Source organism: Mustelus asterias, chromosome 1 (genome assembly GCF_964213995.1).
Source record: "Mustelus asterias chromosome 1, sMusAst1.hap1.1, whole genome shotgun sequence".
NCBI classification, from domain to species: Eukaryota; Metazoa; Chordata; class Chondrichthyes; order Carcharhiniformes; family Triakidae; genus Mustelus; species Mustelus asterias.
In genome coordinates this window covers 124,470,801-124,488,774 of record NC_135801.1, presented here as the reverse complement: position 1 = coordinate 124,488,774, position 17,974 = coordinate 124,470,801, and the positions used below count along the sequence as shown (strand labels likewise).

General features: G+C 43.0%; 1 protein-coding gene and 1 pseudogene across 2 annotated transcripts in view; both read left to right on the top strand.

The window, feature by feature from the left end:
• The window catches only part of fam149a (family with sequence similarity 149 member A), a 118,750-nt gene that overhangs the window by 77,524 nt on the left and 23,252 nt on the right, over positions 1 to 17,974 (top strand). For both annotated transcript variants that reach the window (XM_078218040.1, XM_078218029.1), the window contains exons 7-10: positions 3,890 to 4,086; positions 8,952 to 9,109; positions 13,997 to 14,100; positions 17,722 to 17,949. In XM_078218040.1, the coding sequence (XP_078074166.1) occupies positions 3,890 to 4,086; positions 8,952 to 9,109; positions 13,997 to 14,100; positions 17,722 to 17,949 (687 nt within the window). The remainder of the gene's footprint in view (positions 1 to 3,889; positions 4,087 to 8,951; positions 9,110 to 13,996; positions 14,101 to 17,721; positions 17,950 to 17,974) is intronic.
• On the top strand, positions 6,268 to 6,741 carry LOC144497182 (ubiquitin-like FUBI-ribosomal protein eS30 fusion protein pseudogene; annotated as a pseudogene).

The following is a 17,974-nucleotide window of genomic DNA, read 5'->3' as shown; positions in this document are numbered from 1 at the left end:
GTTAAAGACTTTTTCTCCTTACTATTTCTAATTTCCACCCAAATGGATTCAACCTTTTTTCCATAGAACCTATATCATCTCTCACTACCGCCCTGATATTATCCTTAAATATCAGAGCTACACCACCTCTCTTACCTTCCTGTCGGTCCCTCCGAACAGTCTGATACCCCTGGATATTCAACTCCCAGTCGTGACCATCCTGCAGCCATGTCTCTGTAATGGCCACCAAATCATACTCATTCGCAATGATTTGTGCTGTCAACTCATTTACCTTGTTTCGAATGCTACGAGCATTCAGATAAAGTGTCCTTATGCTAGTTTTTGTACCTTTTTGAATTCTAACACTTCCATTAATAACATCTCCTGATTTCTGGGATGCAAAAGTGCAGGTGGAAACATAGAGATAAAAGTTCCAATTAAAACCTGAGCCAGTAATCAGGCAAGTGGGCTCAAATTAAGTGACAAGTCACCTCAAACCTCAGCAGCATGAGGCCCAGGCTATTTTAACTTTTGGGCCTCATCCACAATCTCCTGATCAGTTGCTGACCTAAAATGGATGGGAAGTGGCTGGAGGGAGTGGACTGTTAACCAGTATGAGACCACTTGGCAAAGACTAGAAGAACCATCCCCAGCAATCAACAAAGTCATGAGGAGGGGCTTTCAGGAGCATCTCATGATCAGGAGAGAGGGGGGAGCCCAGGCAAAGAGGCTGAAATCTTCCTTGTGGGACCTGGAGGAGAACTCCTCATTCTGGCTAGACAAGAGGAGTAATTTAAAAAAGTTAATTCCTTGGCTCCATTTTAGTTAGTCTCTTCCCGCCAATTTCAGCTTGTGGCTAAGTTTCAATAATTTCTCCACTCCGACTACTGGTTTAAATAGCAGACAGGTTTCGGTGTTGTCACTCGAAACTAATATGAATCTTTAAAGAAGGACAACTTTAATTTCCAGTGGGTATCCTTCCCACCTGCTTAGAAGAGCAGGTTAATTTGAGCAAATCATCATCATGGTGGTGACAATAAGCTTAGAATTTATAAGTTGTTGATGGCACGTAGCTTTTAAGATAGCTTTTCCTCACTGTCCAGTCTGGGTTCAAATTAAGTGATTGCTGACTTCAGTGGCTTGAAGCTGATGATATCTGAAGTGTGCCAAGACTTTTCATTGACATTGTTTGTTTTCATTAGTTCAATGTAATAAAATATCGGAAATCATCTTTTAAACTATTTGGTTTCATTCTTCTTTCTACATTTTCATCCTTTCAAATAAACCATCCCTGATCACTTCATTATACATTGCTTAAAAAATATTTTATTTTAAAATGGTGCAAAGAACAAAATGCACTCACTTAAAATGTACAATGTGCATCATTTGTCACTTATAACTTCAATTTGAAGTGGTAAATCTGGTTTGTGGAAATTTCCATTGCTGCATTTTTATTGCTGTTTATAATGTTGAACCAGGTAATCTGGACATTCTCCAATAGTTGTTTCCTCAGTCTATTTTTTCTGACATGCAACACTCCACACCTTCTAGTGGTTTGAGTGAGAACTGACTTAAGCCATTGGGCTAAAGCAGATAGATTACAATTCCAGGCAGCGTGGAAACTTGATAGTGAAAGATAGAGTTGTCTTGCCTCTGGTTTTAAAAACATAGTAACATAGGAGCTGGCATTAGGCTATTTGGCACCTTGAGGCATTCAATAAGGTCATGGTGGATTGTTTACCTCAAGCCACACTACCCACGCTATCTCCATAATCTGCTCATTCCCAAGTACCCAAAAATCTATCGATTTCTTACCTGAATATATTCAATGACTGACCATCCTTGGCTCTCGGGGGTAAAGAATTTCAAAGATTCACGACCCTCAGAGTGAAGGAATGTTTTCTCTCAGTCCTAAGTGACTGGCTCTTTATTCTGAGGCTGTGACCAGCCAGAGGACACATCCTTTCAGCTTCTCCGGTGTCAAACGCCTTAAGAATTTTATGTTTCAATTATGTCATTTTTTTATTGAATAAAATACGAGGGAATGTGGCCTTGTCTACTCAATCTCTCCTCATAGGACAGCCTCCTCACCCCAGGTATAACTTTGTCTGTACTCCTCCTAAGGCAAGTACATCATTCCTTACGTAAGGAGACCAAAACTATACACAGCATTCCAGGTGTCGTCTGACCAAAGCCCTACACAATTGCTCTAGGACTTCTTTACTCTTATCACTCCAATTTCTTTCTAATAAATGCTAAAATACCATTTGCTTTCCTAATTTCTTGCTCTATCTGCAGGTTAACTTTCTGTAATTTGTGTACAGTGACACCCAGGGCCCCCTGAATACCAACATTTCCCTATCTCTCACCATTTAAAATATGCTCTGCCCTTCTATTTTTCCTAACAAAGTGGATAACTTCATGTTTGACCATGTTATATTTCATCTAATCAATGCCTACTCAATTAATCTGTCTGAACTGTTTTGCACCCTCTTTGCATAGAATCATAGAATCCCTGCAGTTCAGAAGGATGCCATTCGGCCCATCGAGTCTGTACCAACCACAATCCCACCCAGGCCCTATTCACATAACCCCACACATTTGCCCTGCTAATCCCCTTGACACCAAGGGGCAATTTAGCACGGCCAATCCACCTAACCTGCACATCTTTGGGCTATGGGAGGAAACCGGAGCACCCGGAGGAAACCCATGCAGACACGGGAGAACGTGCAAACTCCACACGTTTGCACGTTCACCTGAGGCTGGAATTAAATCTGAGTCCCTGGCACTGTGAGGTAGCAGTATTAACCACTGTGCATCCTGTTTATAGCTTACTCTACCACCTTGGTATCAGCAGTGAACTTGGATACGTTACACTCAGTCCTGTCGTCGATGTCATTAATGTAGATTGTAAATAGCTGAGGCCCATACACTGATCCTTGCGGTACTGCATTATTTACAACTTGCTAATCTGAAAATGACTGACATTCCCACTCTCTGTTTTCTGTCTCTTTAATGTCTCTGCCATTTCCTTCCTTTCCATTATAATTTCACCTGTCTCAGTGTGTAATGCTCAGTCTCAGTGTGCATGCTCACTGCTCTCTTCTTTTACAAATGCCAATAGAAACTTTTAGAATCTATTTTTATCTCTCTAGTGAGCTATTCTTAATCCTGACTGGAACTTTCTGGCCATTTATACTGGCGGGATTTTCTGTTCCTGCTGACGGTGCGTCCCTGCCGCAGGTTTCCCAGCAGTATAGGTTGGATTCAGTGGGAAATTCCACTGGCAGCGGCAGGACCAGAAGATCCCACCATCGCCTTCCGCTGCAAAAAACACGCAACGGGGAGAGACTAGAAAATGCCCTCCCACCATTTATTTTTATCAATTTGTCGATCCTCCTTTGCTGAATTTCAAAATCATTTCAATCCTCAGGCTCAGAACTCTTTTTGGCAACATTTTAAACCTCTTTCTTTCACCCGATTATGGTTTGAATTGTCTGGTTGTACCATTGTTTTTCCTGAGGGCTTTCTATTGATGAAATATTTTGCACTGAGCAGTGTAGTTTTTGAGGGGCCAACTTGAAATGTCTATAATGAAAACTGGGCACGAGCGGTATGTTTCTCAAAATGGAAAGAAACAATGTTTATTGTTATTGAAGGCAAATGAACTTTCCCTGGATCTAAAGAAGACATTGGAACTGGATCCATCATTCTTTGCTCACTCTACCCTAATTCTTTCAATCATAAGGCAAAAGCTTCACTCCTTTAAATAAATTTATATTAATAGGAGGTAAAAAAGGATAATTTTCCACTTAAATTGTACAAAAGGCTCAGTGATACTGTCGTACTCAATGTCTGTGTGAGTCATGTTTAACTTCATGTTAATGCTGCTGCTTTGCTTCAATTACAGCATTAGCGATGATGAGACTTCTGAACAAAAGGAAGTCCAGCTTGCTCGAAGGAGAAATAAACGGGGCATTCCTCCCATTTCTCCCAATGCTTGCATTAAAGATGCTGCATCAGCGGAGATATTTGATGATATCTGGCGGGATGTGATTGAAATGTTGGAAGAGCTAATCAGAAAACAGTGGGAAAATACCATTTCAGGTATTTGGAGATCAAAGACTCAAAAGTTGTTTGTTTGATCTTAAAGAAGTTCAAACTATTCTGAATTTACTTTTATGAATGTAGAGCTTAAGGTAGTTTATTTAAACCCTGAATGCTATCAATGATACAGTTGAATGTGTACTTGCAGTCAGCCTGTGATCTCTAGCGGCCATACCCTGTAGTTCTGGCCAATGATTGAGTGTGTGAATGAGGGTAGTGCAGTTGATGTAGTTTATATGGATTTTAGCAAAGCCTTTGACAAGGGCCAACATGGGAGACTGATTGAGAAGGTTGAAGCACATGCTATGATCACTCTTCCCTAGAGGATCCTTAACTATGAGATCATTACATAAACCTAGATACCATATCCTGCACCCTCTCCTTTCCTTCTCCCCTATGCACTCCATGAACAGTATGTTTTGCTTGAATAGCACGCAAGAAACAATCTTTTTCACTGCATTCAAAATCCGATCTAGAATAACCTGCTCCCTGGATGGTTCCACAATGTATTACTCCAAAAACAATCTCTAATACATTCAATGAACTATCTCTTGCCAATTATTCCAGTCAATATGCATCTTAAAATCACCCATGATTACTGCTGTTCCTTTCTGATAAGCCCTCAGTATTTCTTGGTTGGGGATCTATAGATTACTCCCACCAGGGACTTCTTACCCTTGCTATTTCTTATTTCTACCTAGACTGATTCTACATCTTGGACTCCAGTGCCTATATCATTTCTCACTACAGCATTGATCTCTTCCTTAATTAACAAAGCTACACCACCTCCTTTTCCTCCCTGCCTATCCTTCCAAAATACTGAGTACCCTTGAACGTTCAATTTTCAAATCTGGTTTCCCTGCAAGTACGTCTCAGTAATTGCCACTAATTCATGCCCATTTGTCGCTATTTGCGCTGTTAATTCATTAATTTTATTTTGAATTCTTTGTGTATTTTATGTACCCTATGCCAATTTGCATATGGCTCAGGTAATAATCTGGAGATTATAAATTTGGACTTGATTTATTCCTTCATGGAATGTGGGCATTGCTGGCAGGGCCTAGTTGTCTTTGAACTAAGTCAACTACATTAGATTCACATGTAGGCCAAACCAGGTAAGGATGGTTTAGTGAACCAGATGTTATTTTATGACCATCGATGGTCACCATTTCTAGCTTTCAATTCCAGATTTTACTGATTCATTGAATTGAAATTCCATGACGCCACTGGCTCCCCTCCAGTGACACCAGCACGTGCTCCCACAGTGCTTTGATGTGTTGTAAATTAATAGGATGGGATTTGTTCCTGCAGATACACATCGTGCAACTTTCTAAACTCTAGTGGAGGTGCTGACTATGAAATGGAAGCAGAAGGGAGTGGAATTATGGGCCTTGAAGTTACTTGACCCGTGGAGTAATATTTATATAAAAACACTCAACTTATTCATCTGAAATTCCTTTATCTGTCATTTTAGTTACTCATTTAATGTAAATGGGTAAAAGCCACCTTTAAAATATGAAATGTAGTGTGGTTAAACAGCTACAGTGTTACCCCACAACGTAATTTCAAGGGCATATAAAAAAATTGGAAAGCATTTTAAACTGACTCTCATTTATCTCCAAATTCATGATGATAGCACATGATTAGTGGAGGGCAACCTACGAAGCAGCAAGCAGCCTGTGAGTGTAGGGGAGGAGTTAAACAATAGAGAAAGGGCTCAGATATCCTCACGGCCCTCTTGGTGAGCTCCCAATGTAAATTTAGCAGCCACAAATCCGACTGAAACCTGAAAACGCTGGCAGTTTCCCAGGGTCTAGTTGGGTGTTGTGCCACTGCCTACCATAAAACAAAGTTAGCCTCTCGGCCGTGTTTTCTGAAGCATTCTGTGTTAACGGGAGTGACATCCTCATTAGATATTGCCATGGATGGCTCAATCTTCAGTTTGAGGAGACTTCAAGCTAAGACCAAAGTGCATAACGCTGTGGTTAGTGACTTCCTTTTTGCTGATGACTGTTCCCATCCAAAACAAGAAATGTAACTGCAAGTGAACTTTGGTTTCACAATCAGCACAAAAAAGACTGATGTCATCTACCAGCCTGCCCACGTGAAGCCAACGTCAAGTCAATAGTCAAAGGCTTGAAGCAGTTGATGGATTTACCTGCCTCAACAGCACTCTCGCTCTCCCTTTCTCCCAGTTGTGAGGTGGTGAGCTGGTTGTGGCCATTTTCACTGAAACCCGGGCCGCCTTCTCTCGAACCACCATGCAGCTGTTTCTACGTGCTCAAAACACCCACACTCTTGATGTGACTGGGGAAGAGACTGTTGGGGAAATTAAGGCCCATGTTGAATCCCTGGAAGGCGTCTCTGCTGTTGACCAAGTTGTCCTTTTGTCTGGCACTCCCTTAGCTGATGATGCCATCATTGGCCAGTGTGGTATCAGTGACACTGCACTCGGTTGCTCGGCTGTTGGGTGGCAAGGTCCATGGATCCCTTGCCTGAGCTGGATAAGTAAAAGGTTAAACTCCAAAGGTTGCAAAGCAAGAGAAGAGGAAAAAGAAGACTGGCCGAGCAAAGAGACGCATGCAGTACAATCGCCGTTTCATAAACATTGTGCCATACTTTGGCAAGAGGAAGGGACCAAATTCAAACTCCTAAATTTTGTTGCTTTTCTGTTATCAGAAGCTGACTTTGAGTCAATAATGAATTTAGGTCTGTGCTTCACTCTGTTGTCAGCATGGTTCACTGTACAGGAAATTTCAAAAATCAAGTAATTGGCTTATTAATCATTTAAATTCTGTAATGACTAATAAGAACACTTAAATTGTGTGTTTAAAAAAACCAGCACTCTCTCCAGAGTAGTTCACAATGATGAAGTGAACACCAGAATAGCTAAGGCCACCATTGCCTTTGGTAAGTTATAAAAAACAGTCCGGGAGCAAAAGGAATATGTCTCTCTATAGTAGTGAAGGTAAACCTAGCAGCTGTCCTGTTGTATGCTGGTTTTTTGTGTCTCTGTGCACTGTTTGAGAGCACATTTCCACTCCATCTGACGAAGGAGCAGCGCTCTGAAAGCTTATGGTATTTGCTACCAAATAAACCTGTTGGAATTTAACCTGGTGTTGTGAGACTTCTTACTGTGTTCACCCCAGTCCAACGTCGGCATCTCCACATTGTATGCTGGTTAGGCATGGACAGTTCACTCCATGCATTAAAACAGGCGACATTACTTTCACGTGACCTGCTTGTGGGACTACTCAAGTTGGCAAAACAAGATGCCTAATACTGAGATGTTCTTACTGGCTGACATACCTAGCTGCTGAACAGAGCTCGGATAAGCTGGACTGGATATGATGCCAGATTGCCTGATGACAGTTTGCCAAAAAAGCTCTTCTACAATGAGCTAATTGATGAAAATGCTGACATGGAGACCAGAAAAAAATCTTCAAGGACACCCGGAGGATATCACTGAAGAGGTTCATCATCACTCCTGAGACATGGGAGAAGCTCGTATATCACCCTATATGGCACAGCCTCAGCAGCAAAAGTGTCATCTCTTATGAATAAAGAGAGTCACATTGACCAACGGGAAGCATGAGCTTCTGCACCAACAATACCCATGCAACAGATTCTTTCATGCTCTAATTGGCCTGATATGTCATACTCAAACACATCACACGTGAAACTTAACCCATTGAATTCTAATTGATGTTGTGGTCATCTTTAACCAAGGGGGACAGACATAGACATCCTCATGAGAATTCCACCTTTCCCAGGCTGACAGAAGGCCTATACACAGCCAATGTACACATGGAGAGAACAAGAAAACCCTCCTTCTCAACAGTGCAGATGATGCCAAGCAGTGCGTTCAGGCTTGGACTGTGGCCATGATGCTGGAAAAACACAGGTGATTGTCCAAATTTTATTGGCCTCCCCTTATAAAGAACACACAGCTAATCCTTTGGAGTGGACCACGATCCTCCCCTTCAGAATTGATGTATTGCACTGCATTCAGCAGTCTCTGGGAGCAGAGAGGTGCCTGACATACACCAGCAGGGATAAAGCAGGTCAGTTTGTTTAAAATAGATGACCTGCCCAAGGCTGTGTAAAAGCAAATTACTGCAGATGCTGGAATCTTTGTCGGGTCATCTGGACTTGAAACGTCAGCTCTTTGCTCTCCTTACAGATGCTGCCAAGCCTGCTGAGATTATCCAGCATTTTCTCTTTTGGTGCCCACTACTGTAAGTTGCTAGCAGGTGATTGAAAAGAGTGATAGAACCAAGCAGCGCAAAAAGAGGATGTTTGGCCCATTCTGTCTGTGCAGACTTTTTAAAACAACAATTCCGTTAGTCACTCCCCTGCTCTTTCTCCTCAGCTCTGAAAACAATTCCCTTTTAAGAGATTCTGCGATTATTCTGTCAACCTTGCTCTTGATGTAATCAGGGTGAAAATAAATTTAAAGGAGTTTATTTATACAGGTTAATGTTCCACCATTGGAAGTACAATACCACATCGCATTTTAGGTTCTATTGTTAGAATGTGTATGATGTTTAGGAACTCTTTAATTTCAACTCCGAATGCTGGTCAACCTATGTATGAATCACAATGACACATTGGATGCTTAATGTGATGAGTTCCTGTAATAAGCTGTAAAAAATATTTTGAACTGGAAAAGCTGTACTCTGTGTGGTACCTTTTTGTTGCTTTAACCAACTTGCATTAAGCACCTGTTTTAGAGATGTCTCCTTGAAAATTACATTCAAGTTACCATTGTAGATCTTTGCACTGTCTGATACAATGCAGTCTTCTCTCCCACAACAGTGTACTGGGTAACTAGCACTTCCTTTTATCTCCTACGTTGGTTACAGATGAGGATAAGCTGACCGTGAACATGCAGAGTTCAATCATGAGCAAACTCCCTCACATCAGTGACTCTCGAATCATCGTAACAAACTATAGCATTCCACCATCAAGAGGCTCTGAGACGCGTGTCTTGACATTAGGCTCATCCTTCATCCACTCTCAGGTACAATTTCAGTCTGAAATGTGCTTAGAGATTTGATCATTAAAAAATGCAGAACTGTTTGTTAAATTTCATGGTAAATGTGCGGCAGATTATAATTGCAATTCGCATGTTATACATATTGTGATTTGACCATGAGAATTGTCTTAAGAGGTTTACAGGACTTAAGAGGTAGAGAATAGCAGAATCAAGCAGTTATTAATAGCTTATGTAAAAACTTTAAGACCTGCTGTTCTTGGTGACTTAGTTAGTATTTTCTTTATCCACTGCAGAGCTGATTGATGTAAATGAGGTAAGTCCCAAATTCTTTGCTAGATGGTCTGGTCTCTGATGGCAGTCAGTGTGTTATAATTGGTCTCAACATCCCTCGGCTAAGAGAGAGAGAATTTAAACAGGTTCTCGCTCCTGATCACAAGCAGGAGACTCCTGCTGAAAGTGGATCTGTGTGACTGTCCAGCAAACACAGGATTAAATTCAGATTTGATGATGGTGAGTGGATCTTGTGTAGTTCCCTCTAGTGAGTTTGGTGTCAGGGAGTTGTTGATCAGGGACATGTTAGCGAATGGGGACCCCACTACCTTTCTGCCTCCACTCGGTTAAGTCAATACGGGGAAGGCCAATGGACGGCCTTCCTGTCCTGACATTTGTTGAGATCCTTAAGTGAGCAATTAGCACACACTCATCCTGCAGCCACTGGTATTAAACTGCGAGGGTGTTGCTCCTGGGGGTGAAGGTGTCCTTTGTTCAAAGGTAGTCAGTACCTGATCAAGGGATCTGACATGAGGAAGGAGGAGCCTGCTGAGAGTCACCCCACTGCCAATCCCCCTCTCCCATGACTCCCACCCTGCAGCCCCTCCTGCCATGACTCACCTGTGGTCTGGGAACCAGTGATAATACGAGAACTCGGGTGAGTGTCATACCGGCAGTAGCCACTACCTCCTAGTGGTGCTGCCATTCAGTAGAGCTGCTATCTCTTATTGGCCAGCAGTTCTCATGAGACTTGATCCCAGGGAATGCATGCCGCTGCCCAGCGAAGTGCCTAATTGGCATTTAACGCATCTAGAGCTTTCCTAAATGAGGAAACGCAGAGTTCACCCTAGAATCCAACCAACAGGTGAGACCCTTGTCACCTCCATTAAATTCCAGGCGCTGTGTGTAAAATAGTTTGTTGTCCCTCACTCACTAGGCTCAACCGAGGAAAAATAGCACGTGACCAGGTATTGGAATACAGCTGGGATTATAGATCAACAATTTCAGAAAACCTTTTATTTTATTTATTCATTCATAGGATGTGAATGTCGCTGGCCAGGCCAACATTTATTGCCCAACCCTACTTGCCCTTGTGAAAGTGGTGGTGAGCTACCTTCTTGAACCATTGCTGTCCATGTGGTGTATGTATACCAACAGTGCTGTTAGAGGGAGTTACTTGCTACAGAATTCCCAGCCTCTGACCTATTCTTGTAGCCACAGTATTGATATGACTGGTTCAGTTCAGTTTCCCAGTCAATGATAATCCCCCTCACCTAAAACTGTGGTAGCCTGGTTGCAAAGGCTATTTATAAGTTATTTTTTGAAAATGCTGAAGTGAGAATGTCTCCATTTTCAAGCATTATCTCCCTCGCTTACTGGCCAAAGCTTTCTGCTGCTGCCTATTAAGCTAAAAGGCCTCTGGTTCTCCAGCTTTGAGAGTCCATTTGGCATCTATTAATTGGCCATGTGGGAGAGTCACATTAAATCCTGCCTGCAGCTTTTCACTAAATTGTACGAAACAGAACAACAGAACATTGTGTTAAAATGGATTTGTAATCTTCCTTATTATCCTTGCTCACAAAATTCCCCATAATAAGGGCTCATATGACATTGTTAATATATACTGCAATAGGTCAAGTAATTCAAATTATGTCAGTGAAAATGAATTTAGGATTTATTCTTCATAGGCATAAATTTCCAATTTGGTTCTTTTTTTGAGAATTTGCAATTTTAAAAAACGTTTAAACTTCATCTATTAGTGTCACAAGTAGGCTTATATTAACACTGCAATGAAGTTACTGTGAAAATCCCCTAGTCGCCCATACTCTGGCACCTGTTCGGGAACACTGAGGGAGAATTTCGGATGACCAATGCATCTAACCAGCATGTCTTTTGGACTGTGGGAGGAAACCGGAACACCCGGAGGAAATCCACGCAGACACGGGGAGAATGTGCAAACTCCGCAGTCAACCAAGCCGGGAATCAAAGCCTGGTGCTGTGAGGCAGCGGTGCTAACCACTGTGCCACTATGCCGCCCTATTGAAGGAGAAATGTTCAATCTCAGTTTATTTCCCTAGCTCAGTCTGAAACCTCAGAAAATTGTTCCAGTCCTTGGATTTTTTATTCTGGTCAGCTTGCCAAGTGACACAATTCAAAACCTAGCCCAGGTTTGAAAAAGCGTTTAACCAAACACGTCAAAGCCACAGAGGTAAAGTTTCTATTAGTTTGATCTGAAGTACACAGTGCCCCTTTACATATACTTTCATTTTGCTCTTTATATGGTTAAACATAGTCAGCATCAGATCTGGATGTAAATTTAATGTCAACCGTATCCCATATTTCCCATACGAGAACTTGTCACTAGTGTCATGTACTGCACTCTCAGGACAAAAGAACGTGATGTTGTAGCACGTGGGGTTGGCTGCAAACAACAACGCAGATTTGTGGAATAGCTGTTAACTCTACAAAGGCCTGATCTAGACTGAGACAAAGTCCGCGAAGCAGCTAATGACGTTACGAACTATACACATGATTAGACTCTTAAAGTGACCACGCTACATCACAGCAACAACCCTAAATATATAACAACTATGGGAATGGAGAATGTTACATTGGGAAATGTAATGCTCTGAGTATGTGACTCACTACACTTACTACAAAGATTTAGACACAGTAAGAAGTCTCACAACACCAGGTTAAAGTCCAACAGGTTTATTTGGTAGCACGAGCTTTCGGAGCGCTGCCCCTTCATCAGGTCATCAGGTGAGTCACCTGATGAAGGGGCAGCGCTCCAAAAGCTCGTGCTACCAAATAAACCTGTTGGACTTTAACCTGGTGTTGAGACGACTTACTGTGCCCACCCCAGTCCAACGCCGGCATCTCCACATCATGGCTACAAAGATTTAGGAAATACAATCTAGAAATGGCAATGGGAGGTATTAGCAGGTGAACTTGTTCATGTGACAGGTGTCTGTGTTTTGAATGGCAGGCTTCACCCATAAACAAATCTGGATTAAAAGAGTGGACAAAGGGACATCCTATGAACCCATTATATCTTTTCCCATTGATTCCATCCACAACAATCCCCGACTGTAATTAAAGACTCGCTAAAAGAGAACCGAAGATGTAAAATCGCAAGTGGAACAAGAGGAATCATAGGGTATTGGGGGCGCCGTTGAGTACCTCTAGGTGTTAAACTCCTTGAGAACAAGTGGGGCTCTTGAAAGAAGAGAAGTGGGAGAAACAAACAACACTGCAGCAATTAGCATTTTTAGACAGTTGTCAATAAGTGTCCTTTCCTATAATTGGAGAGGTATGAGCTGTATCCAAGTGTACAAGCAAAAGCCAATCGGAACAAAACTACTGAAGTGTTTGAATATTCAGAAGCAAACCAGCAGATGGGCAGCAGCTGTAAATATTTCAGGAAAGACAGTAATAATGGAAACTGAAGCAAAAATATTTTTCAGTTTATTCAGGAAAGGGGAAGTATCTAATGGCTGGAAAGATGTGAGCACCCCAATTTTTAAAAGTAACACATGAGTTCGAGGCATAATCCTGAGCATTTTAAGACTTTAAGGTCTTTAATGCTCACTGTGCAATTAGAAAACATGTGCCCTCTATGGTAAAGGAAGTAATTCTAGCAATTCTAACAAGGGAGCGATTTCCAAGAAGTGCCCAGAACAGGAACAAAGTTTGCGAAGCAGGCGCTGTGTACACTCCTCCATTCCAGTGTTGGGCACAAGCCAATCTGAGGTTCAGTGAGCTGACGGAGGTTTGCCCTGTTTTGGAAAGGAAGGGAATCAGTCATGATATGTTGTGGTAAAAGAGGAGGGTAATCTAGGGATTGGCGTGGAGTGGAGAGTGTGAGGTCAAGTGGACCTGGAGTGGATACCTAGAGTCATAGAGGTTTACAACATGGAAACAGGCCCTTCGGCCCAACTTGTCCATGCCACCCTTTTTTTAAACCACAAATCTAGTCCCAATTGCCCCGTTTGGCCCATACCCCTCGATACACATCTTACCTATGTAACTGTCTTCGGTAGAAAGGGTGGAGTTGTTCAGCCGCTGAATCCATAGAGTGTGTGGCCCTGAAGTTTCAGAATGTTCACCACATCCATGGCAGTGACCCTCTTGCGCTTGGCGTGTTCAGTGTAGGTGACGGCATCCCTGATCACGTTCTCCAGGAAAACCTTCAGCACCCTGTGAGTCTCCTCATAGATCAACCCGAGATCCACTTGACCAGGCGGCGGATTTCCGGCTTTGTGATGCCCTGGATATTATCACGAAGCACTTTGCGGTGCCGCTTTCTCCGCCTTTCCCCAGTCCTTTGCCGCCTTTCCCTCTGACAGATATGATGATTCTTCACTCAGATCACCCCAGAATTCCTGTTTGAGATGGGCGACCTGTTCAACTATTTAAAGGACCATCTAATGATTACATTCAACAGGTCTGAAGTGTCCATAGAGAGACACTTCTGCAGGATGGCTGACATCTCCTCTGCCACCTCCACCCCCACAACAATTTGAAAATGCTAGGTGGCCATTTTTACCTACGTCCTTTTATCTAATGCTATGAGTTCCAGCATTTCAAACCTTGGAGTGACTCGTCACATTGTGTGCATTCTTCTGTTGAACGTTGTAGGCTTATCGCATGACAAGCACTTATCGTAATGATTTAAATGGTGTGATGACAATTCAAGCCAAGCCACTTCAGCAGAGGCACGCAGGATTACCTGACAAAACGCAGTGAGTAGCGCAATAAAAATTATTGCAGACAGAAATTTGACCTGGAATTTGTAAGCTGTTTAATGGTGAACTGTCAGCATTAGCCATCATCAATATCTCTCTGAATCTGAGTACCAATTCAGGATTTAGCAAAAAAACACAGATTAATGTGGAAATCCTGAAGTTAGTCTGTTATTTTGCCGAGCCCTCCCTCCCAGCATTGGCAATCAGCCAAATCAATTGATCTCAGCAAGAACATTCCTTTTACCACTATCATAGAATCATAGAATATGATCATGGAATCATAGAATCCCTACAATGCAGAAGAGGCCATTCGGCCCATCGAGTCTGCATTGACTCTCTGACGGAATATTTTATTCATGCCCTCTCCCCGCCCTATCCCTGTAACCCCACACATTTACCATGGCTAATCCAACTAACCTACACATCTTGGGACACCAAGGGGGCAATTTAGCATGGCCTATCCACCTAAGCTGCATATCTTTGGAGGAAACCAGAGCACCCAGAGGAAACCCATGCAGACACTGGGAGAACATGCAAACTCCACACAGTCACCCAAGGCCAGAATTGAACCCGGGTCCCTGGAGCTGTGAGGCAGCAGTGCCACCATGCCTCCAAAATTATCATTAGCAACCCCATATAAAGTTAGGCCTTGTTCAATTAGTTCTTAATGGAAATCTTAGTTGTAACTATTGCTAAATTGATCTGGCCGTAAAAATATTATTTTATATTTGGGGAAAGTTGTTAAATTCCTGCATTATGAATTAATGACTAGATTTTTAAAATTACTTTTTTAAAAAAGTTTGTTTGTGACATGGGTTCTACCTCCATTCCATGTGCATGTCTCGATCTTTATTTTGCTCTCAATGCAGTTTTTTTTAAAAATGGATTTGATTTTGGTGCTTCAAGTACCTGGTTGGCTGTGTGTGAAAATGTGTTAATGTGATTGGCTGCTTGAACAGCTTGATGAGTTCACATGCAGTTCCACACTGGGAATCCCCAGTAAACGATGCTAGTCTGCTGCCCAGTGAGAGAGTTCTCACCACAGAGATCGCTGGATCTCTCAACGAGACTTTCTTCAAGGTCAGTGGCAAGTGTCCTTGCTTCACCATAGACTGCAAAATCTGAGTGTCTAATATCATAAAATCATATAGAATCCCTACAGTGCAGAAGGAGGCCATTTGGCCCATTGAGTCAGCACCGACCACAATCCCACCCAGACCCTATTCCTATAACCCCACATATTTACCCTGCTAACCCTCCTGATACTAGGGTCAGTTTAGCATAGCCAATTAACCTAACCTGCACATCTTTGGACTGTGGGAGGAAACCAGAGCAGACTCGGGGAGGACGTGCAAACTCCATACAGACAGTGACCTGAGGCTGGAATTGAACCCGGTCCCTGGCGCTGTGAGGCAGCAGGGCTAACCACTGTGCCACCCAAATAATAATAAATATTGTCTTTAAATGTGTGCCATTGTATGGCTGGGAGGCTAGATTGGGTGCATAATCTGCTCACAGGCATTTGAAAATATTTAGGTTGATGGGAGAAGATGTGTGTGTGACAAGAAAGTGAAGATTTTTCATTTGAAGTTTCCCTCATTTCCCTTCCTTCCCTAAATTCCTTTATCACTTTACCTTCCTCTCCTTACAACTTTCCTCCTCTTCCAACAAGGTTTTAGGCACCCCATATAATCTCCCCCTTTCTCAGCTTGATGCATTTTTCCATACATATATTGAAGTGCTGTGGGTTTTTAACATTAAAAGTAAAATATAAATGCAAATTTTATGCTTGTTCTTGGTAATATTTCTGGAGGATTCAGCTGACATTGAGGGTTCATCAAAAAAACCACTAAGAATAATCTAGGTCCTATTATTCCGTAGCACGGCATTGCATGTTGCTACATCAGTAAACAACTGATGATCATTCCTTTCAAAATTTGAGGGAGATATTTAAAATATACTAAATTCCAGAATTCATCTTTTCAAAACAAATTAGTTTACTTGTAAATCTCAGAGTTAGAAAAACATAAATTAGTTTGAATTTTCAAGGGCCTGTTTAAGTCTTAGCTCCCATTGTGACAGAAAGTTCTAGAAAACGTAATATTGTTTATTAATTTAAAAGTGTTCAGAAATGAGTTGTGACTTGGTTGGATGGGATGCTTCCCAACATTCCTTTAGCCTTTTTGATTGCATTTTATACCTGTTTAGTAGGGTTTTATGATTTGTATACTTGTAGTCTGCAATCTCATTGTTCTTCTATAGTTTCCAATTTCTCATCATTAAGACAATTTGGGGCTGATTCTCCCAGCCCGCTGCGCTGCTCCTCCAGCAGTGCAGTGGGCCAGGAGACGTCAGCAGAGGCCGTTTTAGCGGGCGTCCCCAGGGCCTGGATTTCCGGCATTGTCAGCTCCACGCTGGAAATCAGTGCGGAGCTGATTTAAATATTTAAATTCTCATTTCCCTATCATTTGTGGCCCCCGGACTGAAGCCCACTAGCCTCTCCACCCCTGCCAGAGTGGTTCATTCCAGCGGGGTTTACAACAGCTCCCCACTAATGGAGAACAGGTGGCCTGACTCCGCTGGAGTGAAGGGAAGTTGTTGAGGCCCCCAAGCAGGTCAAGGAAAGGGCGGGTGCCCCTGGGCAGTTCCAGCCTGGCCCCCTGGTACTGCCCAAGGGGCAAACTGGCAATGCCACTGGGCATCAGGCAGGGCCAATGGGATGGGGCCAGAGGGGATGGGGCCTATGGGAGGGAGATTGGTGGGGTGGGGGACCCCCTGCCATTCTGTACAGGGATCGCGGTCAGAGGGAGGGAAAGGGCTGATCGGGGCTGGCTATCCGGGTGGGGAGGGGAGGGGGGGTGGTGGGATTGGGAGACGTCCAGGAGGCCAGCCATCGAGGGGTGGGGGAGTCGCACAGCCAGTGATCTGGGGTCACGGGGCCAGTGATCAGGAGGTTGGCAGTGCAGAGCTGCTGCGCATGCTGCGATCTCTGCTATGACAGATCGGCGCATGCGCAGTGGCCCACTCAGCGCTAAGCTGTTGGCCCCTCCAGCGGGAATAGGCCCCGCCCCTGGGTTTTCAATGTGAATCTGTCCGAGGCAGTCTGCAGTGCTCAGACTGTGGGAGATTAATTTTGAAAATTCAGCTAAAAAAAAACCAGTGGGAGTAACTCCCGTTTTTACGCAAATGCAGCACTTAGATTTCTTTTGGGAGAATCCCGGCTTTTATCTTTCATAAATTCAAAGTGGGTGACTTCACACTTGCCCACGTTAAACTCCATGTGCCATTGTTGTCCCCATTCACCTGATTTGCCCCTTTGCAACATCTTGCTCACATCAGGACTTCCTAATGTCCCTCCTCAGTCTATTTTTTTCTCTCAGGACCGTTTATGGGAAATAAATTAATTTCCCCTAAAAATGGGAATCCTAAGGTGATTGGGGTGTGGGGGTGGAATTCATACTGGAAGAATCAGTCAAACGTTGGATGGAGTTGGCGTGAGGAGCTCCATGGTACTTTCTCAATTCGGATTTTCTTACAACTTTAATTCACAGGCCCCATGGGAGCTTTCAGTGAGCATTTATCAGACGTGAACCGTAAATATTTTTTTCCCACCTCAAGGTGTGACCAGGATGAGAAACAGTTAAGTACAGCCTCCAGCATTTTGTCCTCAATCCGGAATCGCCAGGGAAGGACTGCAGATCACAATGTTCTCTCAGCATCTCGTATCATGCAGGCATCTTCACGAAAGACAGGTACACAACGTAAGCTGCCCTCACTTGGTTCAGAGCTGTTAAAGGCGAAGGCTGCCAATGTCTACAGTGATGAGATTCTTCGAGGAACTAAACTGTGAGTACCGTTTCCTTTTTTGGTA